Source organism: Talpa occidentalis, unplaced genomic scaffold (genome assembly GCF_014898055.3).
Source record: "Talpa occidentalis isolate TD23 unplaced genomic scaffold, MPIMG_talOcc4v2.1 talOcc4.5, whole genome shotgun sequence".
Taxonomy (NCBI): Eukaryota; Metazoa; Chordata; class Mammalia; order Eulipotyphla; family Talpidae; genus Talpa; species Talpa occidentalis.
Genome location: NW_023604861.1, coordinates 97,008,182 through 97,034,945, shown reverse-complemented (window position 1 = coordinate 97,034,945; position 26,764 = coordinate 97,008,182). Strand labels below are relative to the sequence as shown.

Here is a 26,764-nt window from a genome sequence, read left to right as displayed (position 1 = left end):
TAGTTATTCTTTATAAGAACATTTGTGTTTGTCCTACCCTCTGAACATGTTCATTTCTCCCTTAGCCCTTGTTTTAAACACGTGTAAGTGAACAGGGAGTTAATTGTACCCTTCTCATACATACAAACATTAGATGGCATCACTTCTGTAAGTCTCATCTGATTATAGGTTTGCTCTAGCGCTTGTGGAATCAGTATTTTTAGCAACTGAGCAGGCCCCCCTCTTGGAAGACCAGGCGGAGGTAATTTTCAAGGGAAAAATGACCTGACATTGTGGGCCTCAGTGCTTTACTCTCTAGAGAACTGTCAAAATATGTATTTATGTCTGTGAAGACCCTTAGTATCTCTAGCTCTTGGTTTATCTTAATAATGTGATTGATGGCTAGTGATTAAAAAGCTTATATTTTACTTGATTCAGATAACCTTGTAATTTTTACCCAAAATGCCTTTTAGCTTAGATCTATAAATCAAATTACTGTGCATGGAGAGAATAATTTGTTTATTGCTAGAAAAGGTCATTTCACAAACTATTTTCATCTGAACCTTAAAGCAGGGTACTGGTCCAATCCTCATTCTTCTTCCTGTTATCTTTGATACACCTATGTTCAGTTAGACATACCTATTCTCTATATCTTTAACTCTTTGAAAGGTACATTTACTTTTACCTTTACATGATAATAAAAAACTTTACATTATATGTAAGTTGATATTTCACAGGAAACTAATCTTTGCTAGAAAGAAAAGAAGATAAATATCCCACATATAGATATAGCATGTACATTCTTTTTATTTAAAACTTTATAGTCAGTATCTTAGATAAAACTGGCTTAAATATGATTTTCTGTCAACTCTTAATTAGAATGTCTAATCTACAATTTGTTTATATCTTTCCACACAGTTCTTACTCACTTGTGTGTATATTCATCCTTTCACATGCGATGGGAAAGTTCAGGAGTCCATTTCATTAGTAGCCTGGGCTGTGGTGTGGAGTACACAAGGCAGGGATTGAAATGGTTGACCAAAGTGCCATGCCATTATACAATTTTACATTATACTGAACAACTTGATGACAAATTAAGATTTGTTACTGCCCAAACAAATCATTTCCAGTGTCTGAACACAATTCTATTAATAAATAAAGTCTTAGATGTGACTTCTATAAAATGATGACATGAGCTAGATTGTTTTTCTTAATCAGATTATAATTCCTATAATGTAGTGAAACTTTGACATTCAGGATTTTTTTCCTATTTTTATCTTTCAGGGTTCTAACCACTTAGCTGTTGTTTTTGGTGACATTATTTTAGCAGTCATTGACTCCATTTTTGTATGGTTCATATCCTTTACTATGTCCTAAGATAATTTGTTGTATCATTACTCTTAATTTTCAATAATAATAGAAACATAATTATGCATTATTATTACCGCAATATAAGAACTTAGTTGAAGGTGAAAAGATAACAACTCCCCAAACAATATCTTTATTTTCTCTGTTAACAGCAACCTTAGTATGTGTAATATGTGCCCCATTCCTGAGGAGGCTGGAAGAAAAACAGTGCCCCCACATTTAAGAAATTTATGATTTGTAGTAGAGACACGTGCGTAATGAAGAACAGGGTAGCAATAGTAATTGCCAACTTGAGGGGAGTTATGCAAACAATGAAAGAAGTTAATTCTAGTATAAAAATCAGAAAACACTTCACAGAGATGTTGACATCTAAATTAAGACTAGGAGGACAGGGGCCTCCCTGGTGGCGTAGCGGGTTGAGCGCAGCGCTGTGAAGCTATCCGCAACCTCCGCTGCACCGGTTCAATTCCCGCCTGTCCCGGGGAGATTCCCACATGGTGTGGCAGACCTCTCCTGTCTCACCCGCTGCTCCCCTCAGCAGTATATTTCGGTCCTTCTGCCTGTTCTGCTCCCTGCTCTGTCTCTGGTGGATTCTCTCACCCTCCCGTACCTCTGGCCTGTACCCCAGTGCTTATATAAATAAATAAATCTTTAAAAAAAAAAAAATAGGAGGACACAAAGGGACTTAAAGGAGGGACTTACAGGAAGAAAGGCATTATGGAAAAGGCATTCTGGGAAGAATTGAAGAAAACATAGTTGGAAGCATGAAGATATAGAAACAGTAGGGGAATGTCCCCAAATAGCTTGCCTGCAGGTGAATGTGTTGGGATAACCATGGAAAATCAGCCAGAAAGGAAAGAATGACATGTTTAACAGTTTAGAGTCCCTTTGGAAGGTAGAAAATAGTGAGGATTTGGAATTGTGCAGGTAATTAGCATGCTGAAATCTGTGGAAAAGAATTTAAGGATGACATGAAAAGATGACTGGGGATAGGAGTGTAGAGAAAAGAAGTCGAGTACGAAGTTATTTGCAGTGGAGGAGAGGTGCTGAGGCTTAGAAATAGAACAAGGGAAATGGAAAAAGGAGTTCAGATGCTAGACTTGTTAGAAATAAATGGGTGGCAAAAGAAAGAAAAGAGACTCCAGAGAAGTCTTGCACATCTCATTTGGATGGCCGGGGCAGTATTGCCATTCTCAAGACAGTGAACTTGGAGAAGGGACCTTTGTGGGTGAAGTTTGAGCTACCAGAACACCCTTCACTGGTGGTGAAGGTTGGAGGTTGTCTTTATGTGGAAAGAGGTTGCAGCCTTGGAAGCAACACAAAAAGAACATATAGACAGACCAGTGAGAGAAGAGAGGGCCCATGAGGGTACCTGGTGGGAAACGTGCCTGGGAGGAACACCACGGTGAATGGAGGTGGAATTACAGGATACAGGCATGGGTAGAGACTGCGAAAGCTTTGGTGCGGAGGGTGGTGAACAGTGACCAGTACTGCAGAGATACCGTCCCATGGCACACCTGGCTCTTTGGTCATTCCAGAGGTCACAGTGGGACAGCAGGAAAGCAAGTTAAGTGAGATGGTGAGATAGAAGTTTCAGAGGCTATGTTAACTGATCCTTGAGGATCCGCCTCACTGACGTGATGCATGCTCAGTCTGGGGAACTCCATTGTTTGTTTCTCCATGGCAGGCTCTGATATGCATTCATTGACATGGGAGGAATTCTAGAGAAACTACATCAGAGATACAGCGTTGTGCACATCTCATAGTATTTTTATCTATATCTTCTACATTTATGTTCTCTTTGAAACTCTTATAAAGGTTTTTTCCCCCACTGTCTTTGATACTTATCTTTTAACATTAAACATTCTTTTGTTTTCCTTGTATTTCCACTTTCTTGTCTTTGTTGTCATAGGAAGGGTCAGAGGCCTTAAATTTGCCTGTTTTTATAAGGAAACTCTCCCTTTCTGCAGGTGTGCTCTCAGCCTGGTCTGCCTATTCTTTACATTTCCTGTATGTTTCTGTTTTTTACTGAGGTAACATTGGTTACAACACTCTGTATGATTCAGAGATAGAGGATCACAACCTTCAGGTGTATGTTACCACACCGCACCCACCACCAAGGCACCAGTGATACTCCACCATAGTCCATTGGGCACCTGCCCACCCTCCCCAGCCTGCGGAACTCACTCCCTCTGGTAGCTTCTATTTTACTAGGGTCTGTTGTTGGTTTAGTTTATCTGCCCCTTTGTTTCTCTGTATTCCATATATAAGTGACACCATCCAGTACTTGTCTTTATCCTCCTGACTTATTTCTCTTAGCATAATCGCCCTCCAGTTCTACCCATGTTGTGACACATAGCATGAGTTCATCATTTTTTGTCTATAGCTGAATGGTAGTCCATGGTGTATATATACCACATCTTCTTAATCCACTCATCTGACTTTGGACACTTAGGTTGTTTCCACAATTTGTCTATTGTAAATAGTGCTGTGGATCAATATAGGGGTGCATATATCCCTTCAAATTAGTGTTTTTGCATTCTTTAAATAGATTGCTAGCGGTAAAATTGCTCTATATTATGGTGTTTTGTTTTTTTTTTTAATATTTTGAGAAATCTCTATAGTCTGTATTTTTGTTTAGCTTTCTTTGGGTTCTGGGGTCAGAAATGCCTTTGACAATCTAATGAAAACCATGGGACTCTCTTCACTGATTATAACACACGCTTCACACAATTATTTATTTTTTAATGATGTACCATTATTTTACATCCTTGTTAATTTTTTGACAGTACAGGATTACTCCCTCAGGTGTGGTCACTATAGCTGTCCCATCACCAAAGCACCCATAGTCCCCCACCATAATCCACTGTGCTTTCCTCCACCCGTTCAGCACCCCTCCCCATCTGCTGAACCACACTACATACCTTGTTGGGGATGATGTATGGACTAGCAGTGTAGACATAACTGATATGCACAGAATTGCCATGAAGATGAATCAAGCTGTTGGGCTCAGCATCACTGTCTCTAGATCTGAATGTCTTCTCTTCTGTCATTGTGCATTTAGAAATGAACTTAAGATATCTGTTCAATTTGAAGTTATCTTATTTCTAAAATTGTATATGCTGAGAGCCTTTAGCAGGAGGTATATTCTTCAGTCAGTCATTCCATTGCGCTATTGACTTTGCACATTTTACACATCTGTATTATCTTTTTCATGGTAATTTGCATATATGTGTTTCAAAGATAACTTGTTCTTAATCATTTACAAAGTAGTTCTTTGGGAAAAGCACTCAGTAATGCAACTTGATGGAAAGGTCCAGAGGAAAGTGGCTGTAAAGTTGCTAATTTCCTCTGAATTTGAGTGAGGGTAATTTATCTCTTTTATGGACAATATTGACTTTGGTCTATTCCAACATGTAATGAGCCAGTTTGGGGTATAGAGATAAGAAAAACTAGCCAAAAAATTTAGTTTTCTTAATTATTAATATTTTCAACAAAGGTGTTTTAGATAAAAGTCATAAAGAAATCTAGAAATTAAAATGATCTTGGTTGCCATTTCATGGTGAGAGAGAAAGAAAATTTAGTATCTCTGCTAGAACCTGAAGTTATGGTGTTTGCTTTTAGACTGCTGTTTGGGAATTTTCTTTACTGAAATAAACAGTGTGCTGCTCTGTACAAAAAGGAAATGGTTTCCTAAATGACTACAAATTATAAGCAAAAGAAACAGGTATGCATACATACAGAACTGAGTGCTCAGTTTAGTGACCTTGCTTCCTTTGATTTTGATGACCTTAATATAGCTAATGATCTTGTAAGAATCTAATTCTAAAGTAGTAGAAAAAAATAGCCCCCAAAATTCAAAAGGTGTACAGCCTTTATTTCCTCTTCTTTTCTGCTTGTTTGTTTTACATTTTGCTGTTTTGCTACAGGCAAATGATTCTGATCTTGTGCTTCTGGCCAGCCTCCCTCTCTCTCTCCTTGACTCTGGCTTGTGCTGGTGGATATCCTTTTCTGCCACAGCAGTGCATTCACGTTGATTCTCACTTAGGGTGATGGGGCCTGCTTGCTTTCATTACTACTTTCCTTTAATGGGAGAAACGATTTAATTATCTTTAACTAAATTTAACAGCATCTTGGTAAGTGGAAGCTTAAGTAGTTTCGAATTTGCTTTTCAGCCTTTATTTGACTTTTCAGAAACACTTGAATTATTAAATGAAACCAGATTTTTAATAGATAATTGATATTAGTCCAAAATGTTTTAAAAGTATTTGACTTGATAATGTTTAATGAATAAAGCATATTTGCATTTTTATAAATTGTGACAGTAGACTTAAATTGGTTGAACTTATTTTAGAAATTGATCTTCTTTTGCAACTTAGGGATCATTTAGAAAGCTTGAAAGGCAGTTTTGGGGGGTCTCCCTGTTGGCGCAGGCAGTTGAGCGCAGTGATGGGAAGGTGTCCACAGCCTCTGCAGTGCTGGTTCGATCCCCGCCAGCTGCAGAGCAACCACATGGCATGGCAGACCTCTTCTGTTGCACCCATGGTTCCCCTCAGCAGTGTATTTCAGTCAGTCTGCCTGTTCTGTTCCCCACTCTGTCTCTGGTGAATCCTCTCACCCTCCCGCACATCTGACCTCTACTTCGGTTCTTGAATAAATAAATTTTTTAAAAAAAAGAAAAGCAGTTTTGATAGTTTTCATATGAAAGTAAGCTTTTGATTAAAGAAGTACTTCAAAGTTAAATTAGGAGGTATAATCTCTCCCCAGGAAGAAGTAAGGGAAGAATTGACCCCGGGAGCAGGTTTGTGAGCCTTACAAAGCTACAGAAATAGGCCCGGCCTCTCAGCCATGACAGCCCTGAATGGGATCCGGAGACTTGTGCTTCAGCCTTTGTTTGCCATTAATTTGCAATAAGTCACTGAGTCCTTGAGTAAATACCACTGCCTGTTATCAGTGAAAAAAGAAACAATTTCAGAAACTCTGGATTATCTGTAGATACTTACAAGCCTATGAGTCTAGAAGATGGCAAGGCTGTATTCTGTAGGATCAAAAATTGTCCATAGCTCAGAGGTCACTGAACGTGACAGCTCAGATGTCACTTCTTCTGAGGGGCCTTCCTGAAGCCCAGAGAGGGTTTGCATCCAGTCCTCACTCCCCTGGGGAGTGTTTACTTATGATGTTGCGGAGTATGAGGATCTGCTTTCCTCATTGGAGGAAGGAGGAGGAAGCCTGATGGTCTTGTTTGCCTCCATGTCTCCACTGTCTGGCGCGCAGTAGATGTTCACGAAGCATATGTGGAAAGGAAGAATGAACATGAATAGATCCAAGCACTGTGACAAGTTGGAAGAGTAGTTTTATAGTGGTATAAGAGCCTACTTGACAGTGTTGAACTTTACTTGAACCCTGTGCTCCTGGAAAACAACTACGGTTAAGAAAAACCCAGCCCTTTTGTATTCCAGGAAAAGGCTTACTACAAAGAACCTGTTTCCCCTCAGGACACAGAGTAAGACTCCCAGATGCCCCCTTGTTTACCAATGACTAGGCTAGACACAGATCTGTTTACTGACTGATCTGGACAAAATACCAAACTGGACCAAACTGAGTATTCATATTCCCCCAAGTCCCTGAGCTTTGTCCACCCATAATCCTCCTTATTAGCCCCTCCTGGGAATCTGCACACCTCAAATAATGTCTTTCCCTGATAACTGTCCAGTCACGCCACTCACTTCCCCACACCTGCTTTCTAGTCTTGTTTACTCCTCTCTGCAAAAGTAAAACCTTGTTCTGCCTAGCCTTTGATCTTTAGATCTTTGCAGATCTTTTAGTCAAAACATTCTATCATAATAACCTTCCTCCTATTGCAATAATCTTTTGATTAAAGTCTCCCTCTACCCAAATGTTTCAGATATTTGTTTTTCAATTTATAAAATGAAATTGGTAGGTGACCTGACTTCTTAATTATAGTGTTTGGATGATAAAATGTAAATACACAGAAACAGAAAGCACAAGCCAAGTGGCACGTCAGAACATGTGAAGAGTGGCCAAAAGACAGGGTATTTAATTTATTTAGTTCAGATGATGATAAATTGTAAAGCAAAATCTGGGATAAAATTAGTACCATGATTGTATAATGTTGACTAAGATAATATTTTCTATGTATTTCACTTTTAATTATAGGAACTCTTTTAACAGTACCAATTTTGGAGATGTAGTAAGATTTTTATTTTTTATGTTAACTGTTATTACATAAAATGCTTTTCCTTAACTTCTTTTACATTTTTATAAGTTTGGCACAAACTATGAAGACTCTAAGGCTAAGAAAGAACACAGTGAAATTTTCTTTATACAGGCACTTTACAAATACTCTGATCTTTGCCGTACTGGGTAAGCTATTTAATTTTCTTATTAAATGGATTATTTTAGTATTGCATGTCCCTTCAAAGGTTGACTTTTTTGGTGTTTTTCAGCTTCTGTAATCTTTATGGTGTGGACAACCAAGACATTTAGAATTGCAAAATGTCAATCGGTAAATATAACCTTTCTATATTTTTTATGTAATTTCATTTTTAATTATACTTTCAAGTATAATTTTGAAGAATTTAGTTTGCGTTTGTAAATAGATAATTTTAGTGGAGATTTTCTCTTTACTTTCATTTCCTTTGCATAGGTTTAAAAAACTTTTGCCTTCTTTAAATGAATCTGATGCACTTCTTCGTAGATCTACTTTTCTCATTTTTTATCTGTTTTGGAAAAGAATTCTCTCCCTATATCATTTCATTTAAAACAACAGCAAATCTTTTTTTTCCTCTACACCATGAAACTGGGTTATTTTGTATGTAAATGGTTCCATGAGCCCTTAGTCTAACATATTTCCAGGATTATATACTCATCCTGAATCCTGGGAAGACACTCTCCAGGGGCTCTCTCATTAAAAGATACCTTTCCAAACCTGAGATAGAAAATGCCCTCTGCGGTGGGTTTCTTGATTTAGAGCTAATCTCTACTATATAAGCACTTACAAACAGCCCTCCGAAAATCCTGAACTTTTGCTGATGTAAGTATAACTCAATGAGAGAAGGGACTGAACCTTCTGGAATTCCTTTTTTTTCCTTCTCTAAGCTTGATATTTTTCACTTGAAGTTTTATATGTATGTTTTGGATTTTCATTATTGTTTCTTATGTCTTCCTGTTAACCCTCAAGTTCTTTGAAAGGAGATATTTAGAATGTCAAACAGCCTTTAGGGATGTTTTGGGCAAAATAAAATTGCCTCTCTTACTAAAAACAAAATAATCTATTGGGGAAAATATTGCATTAAGATTTTTGGATCAGGGCCTCCCCGGTGGCGCAGCGGTTGAGCGCTGGGTTGCGAAGCTGCCCGCAGCCTCTAGAGCACCGGTTCGATCCCCGGCTGCTCCCCGGCCACCTGAGGAGGGTCCCACATGGCGCGCAGACCTCTCCTGCCGCCCGCTGCTCCCCTCAGCAGTGTACTTCGGTCCTTCTGCCTGCTCTGCTCCCCGCTCTGGCTCTGGTGAATTCTCTCACCCTCCCGCGCTTCTGACTGTACCCAGTGCTTGTATGTATGTATGTATCAATCAATCAATAAATAAATCTTTAAAAAAAAAAAAAAAGATTTTTGGATCAGAGATTATAGTGTCATCAATGTGAAAAAAAAATTGTCAACTTAATTCTAATTCTCCTATTAACCTGCCTCATGACTACTTTAGTCTAGAAAATAGCAACCTCTGAAGCCTCTTTACCCCCTAATTTTCTTTGTGGCACTATATAATTTATGTTAGGATTTTATTCACCTGTTTGGTAATAAGGATGAAGTTAGCAATTAATGTTGATTTGGTAAACATAATATTTCTTAGTGTCTATGTTTCTTTTAAAAATTTGTACATATTTATTTGGAAAAACTTAATGATTGGAAAGATTTTATTAATACTTACCAATGTATACTATCTGAATGGAGATCTGTATATTTATTAGAAAATTAACTTTATGTTGAATTGTCCTTATTATAGGATTGGATGGAACACTGGGTTGATGAAGCATTTTGGAGCTTTCTTTTTTCGGTTATCCTTATTGTAATAATGTTTTTGTGGAGACCATCAGCAAATAATCAGAGGTACCTAGTAGGAAAATTCAAGTTTGGTAAACATTTGTCAGTTACCGGCTACAATATTAAATGGATTTATAGAAACTGGGGGGAACTAGTCCTTCCTTTTAAGGAGTACACAGAAAAACATAACAAAGTAAAATAAGAGATATATAATATAAACTAAGTCCTGGGGTGAGATGGAAGATGGTTGTGGAAGACTCCATGAAAAGGCAACATTTATGTTATGCCTTGAGGAAAAGAGCAGGACTGGGAAAGAATGTGCATTTTATGGAATAGTAGGAAAAGACTTTGTATACTTTGGAGATCATTGAGGCATGTGGTTTGCTTAATGTGACCTACATTGGAGGGAGATAAAGCTGGAAAGAAAGGGTGAGACCAGAATCCTAGAGATCCCAAAGTGAGGTTTAAAGAGTTGTGCTTTAGGGCCTCCCCGGTGGCGCAGCGGTTGAGCGCTGGGTTGCGAAGCTGCCCGCGGCCTCTGCAGTGCCGGTTTGACCCCCAGCTGCTCCCCGGCCACCGGAGGAGGGTCCCACATGGCGCACAGACCTCTCCTGCTGCCCGCTGCTCCCTTCAGCAGTGTACTTCGGTCCTTCTGCCTGCTCTGCTCCCCACTCTGGCTCTGGTGAATTCTCTCACCCTCCAGCACTTCTGACTGTACCCAGTGCATAGTGCATGTATAAACAAAACAAACAAACAAATAAATAAAAATGACTATAAAAAAATAATAATAATAAATAAAAGAGAAAGAAAAAACTTGAAAAAAAAAAAATAAAGAGTTGTGCTTTAGACTGTATGCCTGTTCCTCTCCCCCAAGGAAGGTACTATTAAGTTTCTTATATATCCTTATTGGAAAAGTGAAAAAAGTTTATACCATTGTGTGTGTTTCTATTATTTTAAAATTACTTAATAAATACATGCATACTTACATGTATGCATTTTTGTGCATCTACTTTTTCCTCCACATCATTTTATATAGATCTGCCAATTAGTTTTAACAGCTATAGGGCATTCAACATGGTTTATATAACAGCCTCTAATTATCAGACACTTTGTTTCTTGGCTTTTGCTGTTATCAGTAGTAGTGCTATTTGAATACTTGTTGAACCTAGCAAATGAGACTCAATCAATATGCTTTATTTTCACCAATCAGATTAGTGATTGGAAACTTTTCTTTCATTAAAGGATAAGATTAATAAGTAGTGGAGATAAATATGACATGGGGAAAAAAGTATAGCAGAAAATTCCCTTCCCTGAACATTACATATTTCAAAGTTGCTTTCTAGAAAGATTTTATCCATCTGTGTTTTTACCAGCAGGATTTGAGAGCTCTAGTATGTTTCTTCACAATAATCTTGCCTAATTTAATGATCCAATAATTAAAATTTTTATTGTTTTAATTTATGAGAAACTTTTAAAATGCAGATATTTTTGTGTGGAATGACTCTTAGAAATAAGCTGAAAACTAAACAGGTTTAAACATGCTAGTAAAATTAAAACTGTTCCTTGGTTTTCATATAGATATGCCTTCCTGCCCTTAATAGATGATTCTGATGATGAAGTTGAAGAATTCATGGTAACATCTGAAAATTTGAGTAAGTAATATGTTTTCTTTTTAAATGACCATTGTATAGTTTTAACGGGAATATTGTAGTTATAATGCAAGGCCATGCACATTTTTTCCCTGTTTTTTTTTTTTTCTTCTCCATTTCTCTTTTTTTTTTAATTTTGTAGTTTGATTTTTTTTTTTATAATAAATTTTATTTTTATATTCCCCATACAATTGCAACCCCCTTATTTTGACCCCAATCCCTCCCCTCCCGCCCCTACCCCCATGGAGTGTCTCTGGTTCATAGTTTTTTGTTGATTTTGATTTTCACTTTCTTATAGTTATTCATTTTCCTGGTCCCTTATTTAAGTTTTCTAGATTCCTGCTATGAGTGAGACCATCCGGTATTTTTCTTTTTCTTTCTGCCTTATTTCGCTGAGCATGATCCCTTCCAGCGCCATCCATGTTGCTGCAAATTGCATGTGTTTATCTTTTTGGAATGCTGAGTAATATTCCATGGTATATATGCACCACATCTTCTTGATCCAGTCATCTATTTTTGGGCATTTGGGTTGTTTCCAAAGCTTAGCTATTGTAAATAGTGCTGCTATAAACATAGGGGTGCAGGTGCTCTTTGGAATTGATGTTTCTGTGTCCTTTGGGTAAATACCTAGGAGTGGAATTGCTGGAGCCTATGGAAGCTCTATGTTTAGTAGGTCCAGAAATCTCCACACAGCTCTCCATAGTTGTTGGACCAGTTTGCACTCCCACCAACAGTGCAGAAGAGTTCCTTTTTCTTCACACCCTCGCCAACATTTGTTGTTGCTAGTTTTTTTAATATGAGCCATTCTCACTGGTATAAGATGGTATCTCATGGTAGTTTTGATTTGCATTTCCCTGATTACAAGTGATGTTGAACATTTTTTCATATGCCTGTTGGCCATTTGCATTTCCTCTTCAGAGGAAAACTTCTCTTCAGAGAAGTTTCTTTTTAGCTCTTCTGCCCATTTTTTGACTGGATTATTTTCTTTGTTGTTGTTGAGTCTCATCAGCTCTTTGCAGATTTTTGTGATCAGTCCTTTATCATTAGTGTTGGGTGCAAAAATGTTCTCCCAGTCGGAGGGGTTTCTCTGGTTTTGGTTATTGTCTCTTTTGCTGTGCAGAAGCTCTTTAATTTGATGTAGTCCCAGCTGTTTATCTTTGCCTTCACTATCACTGCTTTGGGTGATGTGTCTGTAAAGATGTCTTTGATGTGAATATCATGTAGTGTTTCGCCTGTATTTCCTTCTATTTATTTTATGGTTTCAGGTCTTATGTCTAGTTCTTTAATCCATTTTGGGTTGATTTTGTGTATGGTGTGAGGTAGTGGTCAAGCTTCATTCTTTTGCATTTAGCGACCCAGTTTTCCCAGCACCATTTATTGAACAAACTTTCTTTGCTCCAATGCATAGTCTTTGCTCCTTTGTCAAAGATTAGTTGACATAAATCTGTGGGTTTATTTCTGGATTTTCTATTTGATTCCATTGGTCTGTATGTCTGTTCTTGTTCTAGTACCATGCAGTTTTGATGATTATGGCTTTGTAGTATAGTTTGAAATATGGGAGTGTGATGCCTCCATTCCCTTCTTTTTTTTTCAGGAGAGCTTTGGCTATTTGGGGTTTTTGGTGATTCCATATGAATTTCATCAATAATTGTTCTGTTTCTTTTAAGAATGACATTGAAATTTTGATTGGAATAGCATTGAATCTGTATATTGCTTTTGGTAGGATGGCCATTTTAATAATGTTTATTCTTCCAATCCATGAGCAGGGGATGTCTTTCCATTTCTTTGTGTCTTCTTCTATTTCTTTTAACAGTGTTTTATAGTTTTCTTTGTATAGTTCCTTTACCTCTTTTGTTAGATTTATTCCCAAGTATTTGATTTTTTTTGTTTCGATAATAAAAGGGATGGTTTTTTTATTTCTTCTTCTTCAGATTTATTGTTTGTGTATAGGAAGGCTACTGACTTTTGCGTGTTGATTTTGTATCCTGCCACTTTACTGAACTGATTGATGAGTTGAATTAGTTTTTCTGTGGAGTTTTTGGGGTTCTCTATGTATATTATCATATCATCTGCAAATAGTGATAGTTTGACTTCTTCTTTTCCTATTTAGATTCCTTGTATGTCTTTCTCTTGTCTTATTGCTCTGGCTAGGACTTCCAGTATTATATTGAAAAGCAGTGGTGAGAGTGGACATCCTTGTCTTGTTCCAGATCTTAATGGAATTGCTTTCAGCTTTTCACCATTGAGAATGATACTGGCTGTTGGCTTGTCATATATGGCCTTTATGATGTTGAGGTATGTTCCTTGTATCCCAAGAATTTCAAGGACTTTTATCATAAATGGGTGTTGCACTTTGTCAAAAGTTTTCTCAGCATCTATTGATATTATCATATGTTTTTTATATTTCTTTTTGTTGATGTGTTGGATAACGTTGATTGATTTTCGGATGTTGAACCATCCTTGTGTCCCTGGAATGAATCCTACTTGGTCGTGGTGAATTATCTTATGGATACATTGTTGGATTCTGATAGCTAAAATTTTTTATTGAGGATTTTTGCATCAGTGTTCATTAGGGAGATTGGCCTGTAGTTTTCCTTTTTTGTGTTGTCCTTGTTTGGTTTTGGTATTAGTGTAATGTTGGCTTCATAGAACGTGTTTGGTATTGTCCCTTCCTTCTCAATTTTTGGGAAGAGTTTGTGAAGGATAGGCACTAATTTGTCTCTGTATGTTTGGTAGAATTCATTTGTAAATCCATCAGGTCCTGGGCTTTTGTATTTGGGGAGGTTTTTGATTACCATTTCAATTTCGCTGCTTGTAATTGGTCTGTTTAGGTGTTCTATTTCTTCTTTATCTAGCTTTGGGTGATTGTAGGGTTGTAGGAATTTGTCCATCTCCTCTAGATTGTTGAACTTGTTTCCATATAACTGTTCATAGTAGTTACTGATTATTCTTTTGATTTCTGCTGTGTCCGTTGTGATTTCTCCTTTTTCATTTATGATCCTGTTTATTTGTGCTTTCTCCCTTTTTCCCTTTGTGAGCCTGGCTAGGGGTTTGTCTATTTTATTGATTTTTTCGAAGAACCAGTTCTTGGTTTCATTGATCTTTTGGATCGTTTTTTTTTTTTAGTTTCAATTTCATTTATTTCTGCTTTGGTTTTTATTATTTCTTTTCTTCTACTGGTTTTGGGGTTTTTTGTTGTTCTTTTTCTAGATCTTTGAGCTGCGAGATTAGGTTGTTTCTTTGAGTTCTTTCTTCTTTCTTGATGTGAGCCTCTATTGCTATATATTTTCCTCTTATTACTGCTTTTGCTGTATCCCATACATTTAGGAAATTGGTGTCCTCCTTGTCATTCAATTCAAAGAATTTTTTAATTTCTTCTTTGATCTCCTCATTAGTCCAGTGTGGTTTTTAATCTCTATGAGGTAGGAGAGTTCCTTGCCTTCTTTTTATGGTTTATTTCTAGTTTGATGCCTTCATGGTCAGAAAAGATGGTTGGTATGATTTCAGTCTTGGTGTATCTGTTGATGTTTGTCTTGTGCCCCAGTGTGTGATCGATCCTGGAGAATGATCCATGTGCGCTTGAGAAAAATGTATACTCCGTTTTTTTGGGGTTTAGTGTTCTATAGATGTCTATTAAGCCCAAATGCTCTAGGTCCTTATTTAGAGCTTTAGTTTCTTTACTTATTTTTTGTCTTGTTGATCTATCCATTGTTGATAGTGGTGTGTTGAAGTCTCCCACTACGTATGTGTTTTCTCTGATGTCTGTTTTCAGAGTTGACAACAGTTGTCTGATAATATTTTGGTGCTCCTTCGTTTGGTGAATATATGTTAATGAGTGTTATTTCTTCTTGAAGTATTGTCCCCTTGATCATAATGTAGTGACCGTTGGGGTCTCTATTTATCTTTTTGAGTTTGAAATCTGTTTTATCTGATATAAGTATAGCTGTTCCTGCTTTCTTTTTTGGTCCATTTGCTTGTAGGATTGTTTTCCATCCTTTAACTTTGAGTCTGTTTTTATCTTTTGTAGCTACTTGTGTTTCCTGGAGACAGCAAAAGGTTGGGTTTTGTTTCTTAATCCAGCCTGTGACTCTGTGTCTTTTTATTGAAGAGTTTAGTCCATTTACATTTAGAGTTAATATTGATATGTTAACATCTGTATTTGCCATTGTGTTTGTCTTTCCTTTGATTTTAATTATTTATTCTTTTAATAACTTTTTTTTTTTTTTTTTGGCCTTCTTTCGTTGTTATTCATCCCTCTGAGGTTCTGACTTTAGGATTCCTTGTAGTATTTTTTGGAGTAGGGGTTTAGTCGTAATGAAATTCCAGAGTTTCTGTTTGTCTGGGAAGGTCCTTATTCTTTCTTCATAGAGGAAGGAGAGCTTTGCGGGATAGAGTATTCTTGGTTGGCATCTGTTTTCTTGGAGTCTGTTGACTATGTCTCTCCACTCTCTCCTTGCCCGTAGTGTTTCTTCAGAGAAGTCTGATGTCAGCCTGATTGGTTTTCCTTTGAATGTTATCTGTTTCTTCCCTCTTGTCAGCTTCATTATTTTTTCCTTGTCCTGGATTCTTGGGAGCTTTACTATTATGTGTCTTGCTGTATTTTTCCTTTCGTCATGGAAGTTTGGTGTTCTTCTTGCTTCTTGTATATCAATTTTCAACTCCTTCTTCATGTTTGGGAAGTTCTCTTCAGTTATCTCCTTGAATATTTTCTCTGTTCCTACATCTCTCTCCTCTCTTTCTGGTATTCCTATAACTCTTATATTTCCTTTCCTCATGGAGTCAGATAGTTCCCGAAGTTTTTCTTTGGTCTTTTTCCTTCGTACTTCTCTTTCCTTTTCTGTTTTGGTTCTTTTTATTTCTGTGTCTTCAAGAGTACTTACTCGTTCTTCCATTTCATCTATTCTGCTTTCATTGCTTTTCCCAGAGTTCTTTAGTGCCTCCATTAATTCTTTGATCTACTGCATTTCTTTTGCTTCTCTCTTTAGGGACTCAATTTCATTCTTCTGATGGTTGATTATTTTTCCCATATCATTGTTTTCCTTTATGAGTTCTGTCACTTTTTTAATCATGGCAATTTTAAATTCTCTTTCTGGAAGGCTCAGAAGTTCTTCCAAGTTACTGTCGTTGCAATCTGGGGTGTGGTTTTCTTTTTGTGGTGTGCTTTTTTTCCTGAGGAGTTGCTACTGTCTGTTGCTACTATCTGTTTTCTAATTTGTTGTATGTATTGGGACACTGTGTTGCTGGGACTGGCCGGCATCTTGGGTGAACTTCTCCGCTCCCCTCTGGCTCCTCCAGGAGCCATCTGTCGGCTTCAAGCAGTCTTTACTGAAGAAAGGTCCCTGTTCCAAAATGCCAATGTGGGGACAAACTCCCCTGTGTGCCTGGTCTGCCCCGGAGGTGGGTTCCTGCTCCCCCTCTGGGCTTGGACTGCAGGCCAGAAGGGGCCTGGCATGGGCGAGCTTCCCCGCTCACCTCTGGCTCCTGAGGGAGCCTTCTGCTGGTTTCAGGCAGTCTTTACTGAAGAAATGTCCCTGTTCTAAAATGGCAATGCGGGATGCACTCCCTGCTCGTCTGGTCTCAGGCACACTCTTCTGCGCACCCAGTCTGCCCCAGCCGTGGGTGCCCACTCCCGCTGTGGGCTCAGACTGCTGGTTGGAAGGGGCCTGGCATGGGCTAACTTCCCAGCTCACCCCTGGCTCCTCCGGGAGCCTTCTGCTGGTTTCAAGCAGTCTTTACTGAAGAAAGGTCCCTGTTCTATGGGGTGTTAGTGACTTTTTTCCTGGTCGCTAGGTGGCGCCAGAGATATCTCCTAGTGTCCTTGGGGAGCTGTTTTTTTCACCCCATGGGACAGTTTTCCCTGTATTTGTAAGCTCTATCTGAGGAAACTTCCATCATGGTAGACAGTCACAAAAATAAAAGTTTGTAGTGACACTCTCAAGATTGCCAACATAGTTTAAACTTTTATTACTTGTTTGATCTTAAAGTCCAAGTAATGAAGTAGGTACACTTTTACATAAAGCCAATTTGGGGTGTGCATGTGGATGTGTGTGCAGTGCTTAGATCTTAAATAATACTCACCTTCTTAATGATGATTGCGAGGTTTCTTTGAATCACCTCTTGTTCTTTTAAAATTATATGTACATCTGTAATTTCCTGGTCATAGCCAAAGCATTTCTAATTATGGTTTTAGTGCTATGGTCCGTGTTCTATAATTTCTGTATAGCAGCTTATCATTTTATTAATTTTGCCATAATAAACATTTGTTAAGGCAACATCAATTAGTAGCTCAGATGTTGAGAGTAATTTTATCTTTGTTTCATTTTGGTTTCTTGTATTAGAAACATTTTTTTCCCCATTTTTTTTGATGCTCTTAATTGTCTAAAATAATAAATTGCAACATAATCAGTGTGTCCTCCCAATAAAATATAATTAATATATTTTAAATGATTTTAAGATAAAAATTTCAGCTTCTTAAAATGTTAAACATACACCTGTCATGAAGTCTAGCCATTCTACTCAGATATTTATGAGAAACAGATGTCCACAGAAAGACTTTAATGTACACTATTATTTATAGTAGCTTTATTCTTAATAGTATTAAACTGGTTATATCCTAAAAATTCATCAAGAGGTAAATGAGTAAAGTAGTTATAATATACCCATACAATGGGATATTCTCAGTGACCAACATTGTACAACATGAATAAATCTTAAAACCTTTATATTGAGTGAAAGTAGCAAATCCAAAAGAATACATAGAGAGTCCATGAATTATGTTACTACATATGAAGTTCTAGCACAGGCAAAACCCAGGTATGGTGATTATATAAATCAGCACAATTGTTGCTTCTAGTAGAACTAATAGTGACTTGGAAAGGAATTTAAAGAAACCTCCATGGTAACAGAAAGGTTAAATGTCTTGATTGAGATGGTAATTCCACAAGTGCACATATTTGTAAAAGCTCTTCTTCAGAATGTACACTTAAAATTTGTGTATTATATATGTTAACACCTCAACTTTTAACAAGTCACTGATTTGCCCTTTCAAGAGAATAGATCTCAAATGTCAGGATTTCAAATGGAAATCTTTAGATTGAGGAACCTTGTTTTCATTCATTTTATCAACTTATGCTCTTGATGTCTTCATACTGTGCCAGTTGTCCTCGTTTATGGAGAAGCACTGTGTACCAGTTATCATAGTAACAAAAGTAAATACTTTGCATGGATTTTGTGTCAGGCACCATTTGTATGCTAACTTGTCTACAAGGTAGACAATTTCCATTTTATAGCTGGAAACAAGAGTTGTTAGTTGCTTTGCCCAGGTTGGTTAGGTCAGCCAGAATTCTAAATGAGGCTCTCTGGTTCCACAACTCAGGTTCCTCATGTTTGCTCTACTCAGATGGCCAACAAAAGAAGAGCCTTAGTCAAATGTGAAGAGAATCTTTTTCCTTATTTTATACATCAGAGAACTTAAAGCATAACCAAAGATGTGTTTTATTCATGAGTATGATACCAAAAATCCTGTAGATTTTTTTTTTTAATTCATAAACTTGAAAATGTGATGACACTTTCTGAGGAAATATGCATATATGTGTGAATGTTTGTTTTGTTACATGCTTGCTTATTTAAACATCTCTAAAATTAGAATTCAGCCTAGCAAATTGAAAATTTGGTGGTTGTTGCAAATAATTGTCAACTCCATTAACTTTTTCCATCCCACCTACATTTCCAAATGGTATATCAAAGCCAACACCTGCCCAAAGCTCCCACTATTAATTATCTTTTAAAAATCATATAATACTTTTACCAATTGTATATTAAATATGAGATTATAGAGGAAAATATTCTGATTTTATATTTTCATGTATATAATATTTCTCATCATAGCTGAAGGGATAAAATTAAGAGTCTCAAAGACGGCTGCCAATGGAACCGCTAAACCTACTACTTCTGATAATTTTGTGAGTATGGTATATATTTATTAGAATGGTTTTCTATCTTATGTATCGGTTCTTTGTATCTTTACTGTGTTTTTTCAGGACAAAAAAAATCATACCTATGCATCTAACTAAAACCAATAAGTACAACTATTTAGAATCCAAATTTTTCTTTAACTCTCTAAGAAAATGTTGACATAATTTCTGTAAGGCATAAATGTCAACTTCCTACAACATATGTAGAAATTAAAAGAATGTCATGCATTTGAGTTTACATACTTAAATTGTTATACATTCTGTTTTAAAATTCTGCTTTCAGGTAATAACATATAAATAATGTGTAACTTTATTTCTACAGGATGAAGATTTGAAGTGGGTAGAAGAAAATATTCCCTCTTCATTCACAGATGTGTAAATATCCTCTGTTAAAGTTTTAGTCTAGAATTTACTCAGGCTGTAGCATAAAGGGATCATGTTTATCCTTTGTCATGTGCTTTTCAAACCTTACCTCTCTATGTTTCTGTATGTCCTATGATTAGTGAATGACTGATTTACTTCATATGGAACCTTCATGCTACCTTAGTCTCTTGCTTTCCTTTTTTCTCTATACGGCCATGATTTTAATACTCCTGACCTAAACCAGCTTTTTCTGATCTAAGATGATCAGGATCAAAATTATGTTATTTTCTTTCAACTGTCTATTATGGAAAAGTTCAAACATACATAAAACTTTTTTTTTAAAGTACTTGTAACAACCATACATGTATGGTGTAGAAGCACCGGAGAAGAACATGAGCATAGGAAGAGCGCAGAGGAAGGCCCTCTGGGAGCTTTGAGTTATTCAGTGCCTCTTCAGCTGTGTTGTGTTTGATACAAGAATTCCAGATAGCTGTTCCCACAGTAGAAGCAGAAAACAGTCAGATAGGTAATGTGGATTTTCAAATGAGATAGCACACCAGTACTCAGATACATATCCAATTTTAGTCAAAAATAACAGGGGCTTAAATAAATATGCAGTTGGATTTCAGTTATGTTTGGAATTATTCATTTGTATGCTTTAGTCATTGATATTTCTCCAACATATTTGTCTCTAGAATTACTGATCGTTGTTTATGTTGTTGTTTCTACTTCAAAGTTGTGATTATATTCTTACTTTACTTTTTAACTGATATTTTTGAAAATATAACACATTATGAAAAGCACAAATTGTAAGTGGATAGCTCAATAAATTTTTAATATGAGCACACTCAGGTACCTAGTGCCTAGGTAAAAAATAGGACATCATTAGAGCACCCTCATTTTCCTTTGAAATCATCACCCCATTTCCCAAAGATACTGCTGACCTAAAATCTGTTACTGAACATTACTTGTGTCAGTTTAAAAAAACTCTGTATCTCTCAGTAGTTCATTTATTTTCTTTGCTGTATAGTGTTCCATTATATGAGTAAATCATAGGTAACGAATATGGGTTGTTTTCAGTTTGTGAACTCTTAAGAACAGCATTGGCATAAATACTTCTCCATGTTTGTTGATGAACCTTAGTATTCATTTTTGTTGTCTGTCCAGAAGGAAGAATTGATGGGATATTCTTCTGTCCAACTTTAGTTGATAAATGGCCTCTTAATGCATTGCCAATTGTTTTGTTTTTTTATTTTGTTTCAGAGCTCTTCCAGTGTTAGTGGATTCAGATGAGGTAAAATATATTTTCGTTTATTTCTTTGGAGCTATTATTTTCACAAAGTAGAAAAATATTTCAGAAAGGATTTCAGAAAGTTACTTTTGTGACATGATTACAAATTGAGCAGGCTGAAAGACACCATACATTGGTTTGTTGATAAAGTAAAAGGAACTAGATTCTCATATAAAACAGGAACAAATTAAATGATTGTTGGTTGTAAAAGAGGGGAAGGATTACTTTATGAGATTTTGAGTCTGATCTTTTTGACATCTTGTTTATAGGTAAGAATTTAGAAGACCTTAAGATGGAATTTTATTTTATATTTGTAGATATTTTGCTGAGGTAGTAAATAAAAGTTTCTGACTCATTTTCACTTACTAAGTAGAAATTACTCAATAGAGAATGTGGATTTAGAAAAGTTTGGGGGGAAAATTTAACTAAGGAGCCTCTGGACATTGAAGTGTAGCCCAAGACAAAAAAATTAAAAAGTGTAACAACTGAAGAAAAAGAAGTAGTTTATGTAGTTGTAGAATATGAGAGAAGCTACAGCTCTGTTCATGAAAAGGTAAGGGAAATAACTTTGATATCAAATGTTGATTTGCCTGTGTGGAATGGGGAGTTTTGAGAAGGGCTCAGTATACATGTACCTTGCTATAAAACACCTGAACTTCTATACTACAGAAAGATATACCATAGAATTACTTTAAAAGGGCATTTATGGTATTCATTTGATTGTTGATTTATAATTTCAAATAGACATTAATTGCATACGTTGAAATAATTTCCTTGATGAGCTATCCCTAAAAACCCTATTTTGGCCTATTGCCTCATACTGATACTTCTGAACTTGAAGTATTTTCTAGCTAGCAATACAATGAAGTTTTCTGAATTTCTCAGCAGGTAATTTTATGTCACTAGAAAGTGTGAGTTACATGGTTTTTATTTCTGTATCTAATACTCTGTGTATATTGTTGTGTAATTATAAATTTCAGTCTTCTACAAAGTTGTATGGGAAGATTAGAGAATTTTGTTATGTTCTGGAAGGTGCACCTTCCAGATGCATTTTGATGCATTTTTTTTCTTTTTTTTAGGAAATCATGACCAGATCTGAAATGGCAGAAAAAATGTTCTCCTCAGAAAAAATAATGTGATTGGGACCAGTATAAATGAGACTGGCTAACGGTGAAGGACTCACTTAAGGCTCAAAGAGAGCTTTGTTTTGATATAGTGCAACAAGTTTTTATTGCATCATCTTAGAAATCTGTATATTAAAATTAAATATCCGGGTGGTGGGAAGGCCATGCAACCCTTCATAAACTGACTCCTGACTGTCAGTTTAATGTCCATTAAATTGCCTGGAAAATAAGGATGATTATGTGATTAGTTTTGCCAAGTGTGCACGTGTGTGTGTGCACACATTTGCACAAAGCCCTTGTTTGCAAATATCACCATGCACATCAAATCATGGAGTTAGGTCTTCTCTTTCTACGCTCTGGGGAACCTAACTCTCCAGAGAAAGTGATTGTGATGGTCACTTCCAGAGCTCTGCCAGTCCGCCCTGACTCAGGCTGTATGTGCATGTACTGCTGCGAATCTGCCTGAGGCGGGTGGTGGGCACCCAGCCACAGGGCTCCCTGAGCACTTCTCCCCCACAAACTGGGTGACTCATGACCAGTGAACCTTAGGGAACTTAGAACCTTATCTTTTGTGTAAACTTGACATACTTGGTTTTATAATAAAACATTTAACTGCACAGCACATCACTATTAATCTTTTCATTTGTTAACCTTCAATCATGTTTATACAATATTTTGTTACATTTATATGTAATGTGTGATTTGAAAAGTTTTTTGAAATGCAAAGTGTTCTAAACTTGAAAGGCAATTGAATGTAGCGTGACAGAAATGTGATGTTTTGCTCCTTTCATGACCAAAGATTCAGGGGTAGTGGACATTTAGACTAGGAATTAAAATAAGAATCTTGTATGTCTTTCTTTTGAAGAGTTTTAATCTTGTGCATTAAGAATGACTTCAGGGATTGTTGATTAAGAAACTTTAACGTCCTAAATTTTAACAAGCAAATATAACCTTTTCTCTGGATGTGAAGCTACAAAACAAAAGTTTTTCTTTTGCTTTTTCAATTCATTTCTTTCTTTCTCATGTTACAGAAGTTTGTGAAAATTTATTTCAAGTAATGGTATCCTTGAATAATATTTTCCAAATTAATTTCCTATAGTGAAATCCAGATGTTGTCAAACATCGCTCAAAAAAAGCATGGGCTTCAAGATGTCAGTACTTTACAATATCTGTCCTAGAGAAGGATTTCTAAGTTAATAGTGTGGACTCCATTCCTTATTTCAGTTTCTGCCCCAGGGACAGGGTCCCACCCACCCACTGCATTGTCCCAGCATTTATGTCCATTCTGGTTTTGGTGTATGCCACCCTCCGCCCAGTTGTTTCAGAGTGGAGGTGACATTGCTTCTTGTTCCCAGCATTTTTGTCTAATACCATGCCTCACATTTTGAGTCAGATTACCGTCCAACTCATCATATGATTCTAATTGAATTTTAAAATGCAGACTCCTGAGCTTCCAGCCAGTAGGAGTTGCATATTTAATGAAGTCGGAGTAAGGAGTTGATGGTAGGTGTGATGATAAAGTAAACGGCTTCAGACATACTCTCCATAGTATTATAAAAACACATTTTCTACAACTGGGAAGAGAAATGAGACTGCCTACAAGATTCAGCTACAGGTTGAAATGCAAACTTTTCTCATTAGTTAGAGAAAGCAGAATGCACTCCTCATAGCTTTGATAGAAATACTGTTTCTCAAAGGACGTATACTGAGTCTGTCACTTTTAATAATAGTGTGATCTGTTGCTGTTTCATGACCCTAATTGAATATCCTATGAAGGACCTTCTTAGATAAACCCTGGAGCCATAGATGTACTTCACATGAAGACACTGGGGAGAAATTATACCCAGGGCTACTGTACAGCTCATTATCCCTGCTTCTGCATGAAGTTTCCAGAAACATCATCAAGGTCTCTGAGGCCATCAGATCCATTCTTACAATGCTGTCGAGATGGGTGTCCCTATTAATGAAGGAATCTGAGGATGAGTCCAGTTTGTACATGTTTCCAAATAAAATGGCTAAGTGTTCTTATACAACTTATGTAAGATTTATATGATGTGTGAAATTTATTTAAAAATTTCATGGTTTGAGTTAAATTAGTATTAAACTATTTGAATATGTGAACTTTTTAAGCTGAAGAGATATGATATTCCCTTCCCTTGTAAAAATATAAATTACCGAAATTTTTCATATCCCATAGAGAATACTGACTTCCCCCCTGTAATATAGGACAAAATTATTGTACATTGTTTGCACTACTGTAATGTCAAGACAAAGTATAAAAATGTAAATATAAAGTTGATTTTTAATTCCTTTTTTAAGGGGTTTGAGTTATTAAATTAGGTTATACATGACTGGTTTAAAGTTGAGACATGTTATACTAAATTTATATATCACTTGGCTGGGTACTTTTGTCTTTGTCTGATCAACAGCATGCAATAAGCAATACAAAACACCAAGCCTTACAAGTTTAACATATTGGTTAAAGTTCTAAACATATCAAATATACATGTGACAAAGCTAGATTTTTAAGGAAATGTATATTATAATGCAGGGCTCACTACTGCATTAAACAGTGTCTTTAGAACTAGGAAAACATTATCTGGGGAGAAAGTTTAGGGGTGTAAGAAGTTATATTTTTCTATTTTAAAAGGTTAAATTATTGTATAATTTGGAAGAAATTGTTTTGATTGTAGGACAAAACTATTTCAAAGATTTTTGTTTGAAAAAATTAATGTATTTTTGTGCCTTAATATTCTAACTTTTAATAAAATACCTTCTGGAATTTTGCATGAATGCCTGTTAATATCTACTAAGGTATAAATGTATAGGAAATATAGATTCCAGTAAATTGCAGGACATAAGGTTCTTAAGAGGTACAACTAATTAACAAGCATGGAAAAGTGTTCAACCTCAATAGTGATCACAGAAATACAAAATAAAGGAATTCACAAATTAAATTTAAAAATCAAATTCATATATTTACACCATTATAAATATTTGCAAAACTCTTTTGCTCTAATAGTCTGAAATGAGCACACATTGATGGTAATGTCATGGATTCAGTTTTTGTGGAAAGAAGGTCAACTATGTTTATAACCTTCAAATACTGCCCGTTTAGGTGATGTTTCAAAAATGATTCCAAATACAGAAAAAGACTTCCACACAAAAGTGTTTAGTAGAGCATGATTTAGAGACAAAATTAGAAACATCAACAGTAGTTCAGTGAATTATGGTTCAACCAGCTGCATGTTATAGAACACTTTGTAATCATTAAATTATTAGGGATTACAATAAAAGAAAAGGAATAGGATACAAAGTTGTGTATGTGGAGCCTTAACAAAGTGGAAAAAGGATCCAGTGGAATATATCACTAGGACCACTTGGTATTTAGGTTCAACTGGGGGATGGTCAAATTGTACCAACATTTCAGTAGAAGTTTGCTTCATGATCATGTGACAAATCTAGGTAGGTGTAGAGTGAACATCTCTCCACATGGTCCCTTGCGGACCCAAGATTTATTTCCATCTTGCATGTCTACCATCGGAACCTATCAGCAGAGGCAAATGTTCATCCAGCTTGGGAAGTTTTGTGGGGCTACACCTGGAAGTGTGCACACCACTTCTCAGCATATTCCATTGGCAAAAACATCGCTGCCGCAGCAAACTGCCAGTTAGACTGGGAAATGTCAAGAGCCATATGCCTGCCTAATCTCCCATGAAAGGAGAGGATGGACTTGAGTGGACAACTGATGACTTCAACCACAGATTATTTGGGGCAATGGATTAGGAGAGATTTAAAGGGCTTTCTATGTTTTCTCAGTTTTCTAAGATAAACAGGTAAAAAGATAAACGTCGTTATGAGGGTATATGACTTCTAGAAACAAAGATTGTTTTATATCACAGTTAAATCCATTAATAAATAAATCCACCCTGCCTTGGCTACTTGGAACTTGGGGAATTTTCTTCATAGAAATTATCCCAGCCTTGGGGGTGGTCAAGATGAGTCATCCCAGAGGAAAACCTGGGATTATTAAGTGATGACAGCTTAAGGAGTATTGGGAGTACTTAATGCCAGGCTTTCTTAACCATTGTATTCTCATAGTGACCAATAAAGTAGATAAAACTTACAAGTTTGTTTTTTTTTTTTTTTTTTTTTTTTTTTTTTTTTTTTTAATAGAGGCATGCTTTATTTATTTAATTTATTTATTTATTTTGTTTGTTTGTTTATACATGCACTGGGTACAGTCAGAAGCGCGGGAGGGTGAGAGAATTCACCAGATCCAGAGCAGGGAGCAGAGCAGGCAGAAGGACCGAAGTACACTGCTGAGGGGAGCAGCGGGCGGCAGGAGTGGTCTGCGCGCCATGTGGAACCCTCCTCCGGTGGCCTGGGAGCAGCCGGGGATCGAACCGGCGCCGCGGAGGCTGCGGGCAGCTTCGCAACCCAGCGCTCAACCGCTGCGCCACCGGGGAGGCCCACAAGTTTGTTTTTTTTTCTGAAAGATTATGCATACTTACCTTGCAGGGGAGATACCATGATCACGAAGTGGTTTTCCCAGGGCGAGGCTTATCCATTGCACTCCGGATGTGCTGACCCCTGCGATTTCCCCAAATGTGGGAAACTCGACTGCATAATTTGTGGTAGTGGGGGACTGCGTTCGCACTCTCCCCTGTTTAAAAAAAAAAGAAAGAAAGATTATGCATATAAGAACTGGGGTACAGGCCAGAGTTGCAGGGGGTGAGAGTATTCACCAGAGACAGAGTGGGGAGCAGAGCAGATGGAAAAAGCTTCTAAGTTTATAGATAGAAAAGGGACACTAGAGTGGTTAAATAATGTGCCAAACTCACTTTCCTGGCAGGTGACAATGCTGAAACAGTGCTGGTGGGAAACATCCTTGAAGGATTATTCTCAGAGTCTTGGGGAAAAGGGAAGTTTCAGTTAACAAACGCAAGTTTGC

The 26,764-nt window shown here is 36.8% G+C and overlaps 1 protein-coding gene and 1 non-coding gene across 2 annotated transcripts in view; both read left to right on the top strand.

Annotated features, from left to right (window-relative positions):
• The window catches only part of TMEM87B (transmembrane protein 87B), a 47,872-nt gene extending 23,096 nt beyond the window's left edge, over positions 1-24,776 (top strand). The window contains exons 11-19 of the mRNA XM_054701856.1: positions 1,264-1,337; positions 7,625-7,731; positions 7,815-7,873; positions 9,373-9,476; positions 10,989-11,062; positions 18,947-19,020; positions 19,355-19,407; positions 20,659-20,689; positions 21,766-24,776. Of these exons, the coding sequence (XP_054557831.1) occupies positions 1,264-1,337; positions 7,625-7,731; positions 7,815-7,873; positions 9,373-9,476; positions 10,989-11,062; positions 18,947-19,020; positions 19,355-19,407; positions 20,659-20,689; positions 21,766-21,825 (636 nt within the window). The 3' untranslated portion in view covers positions 21,826-24,776. The remainder of the gene's footprint in view (positions 1-1,263; positions 1,338-7,624; positions 7,732-7,814; positions 7,874-9,372; positions 9,477-10,988; positions 11,063-18,946; positions 19,021-19,354; positions 19,408-20,658; positions 20,690-21,765) is intronic.
• Positions 24,777-26,316: 1,540 nt separating this feature from the next.
• On the top strand, positions 26,317-26,479 carry LOC119260004 (U1 spliceosomal RNA). Its single transcript, XR_005128648.1, has one exon. It is a non-coding gene; the product is annotated as a U1 spliceosomal RNA (small nuclear RNA).
• The last annotated feature ends 285 nt before the right edge of the window (positions 26,480-26,764 follow it).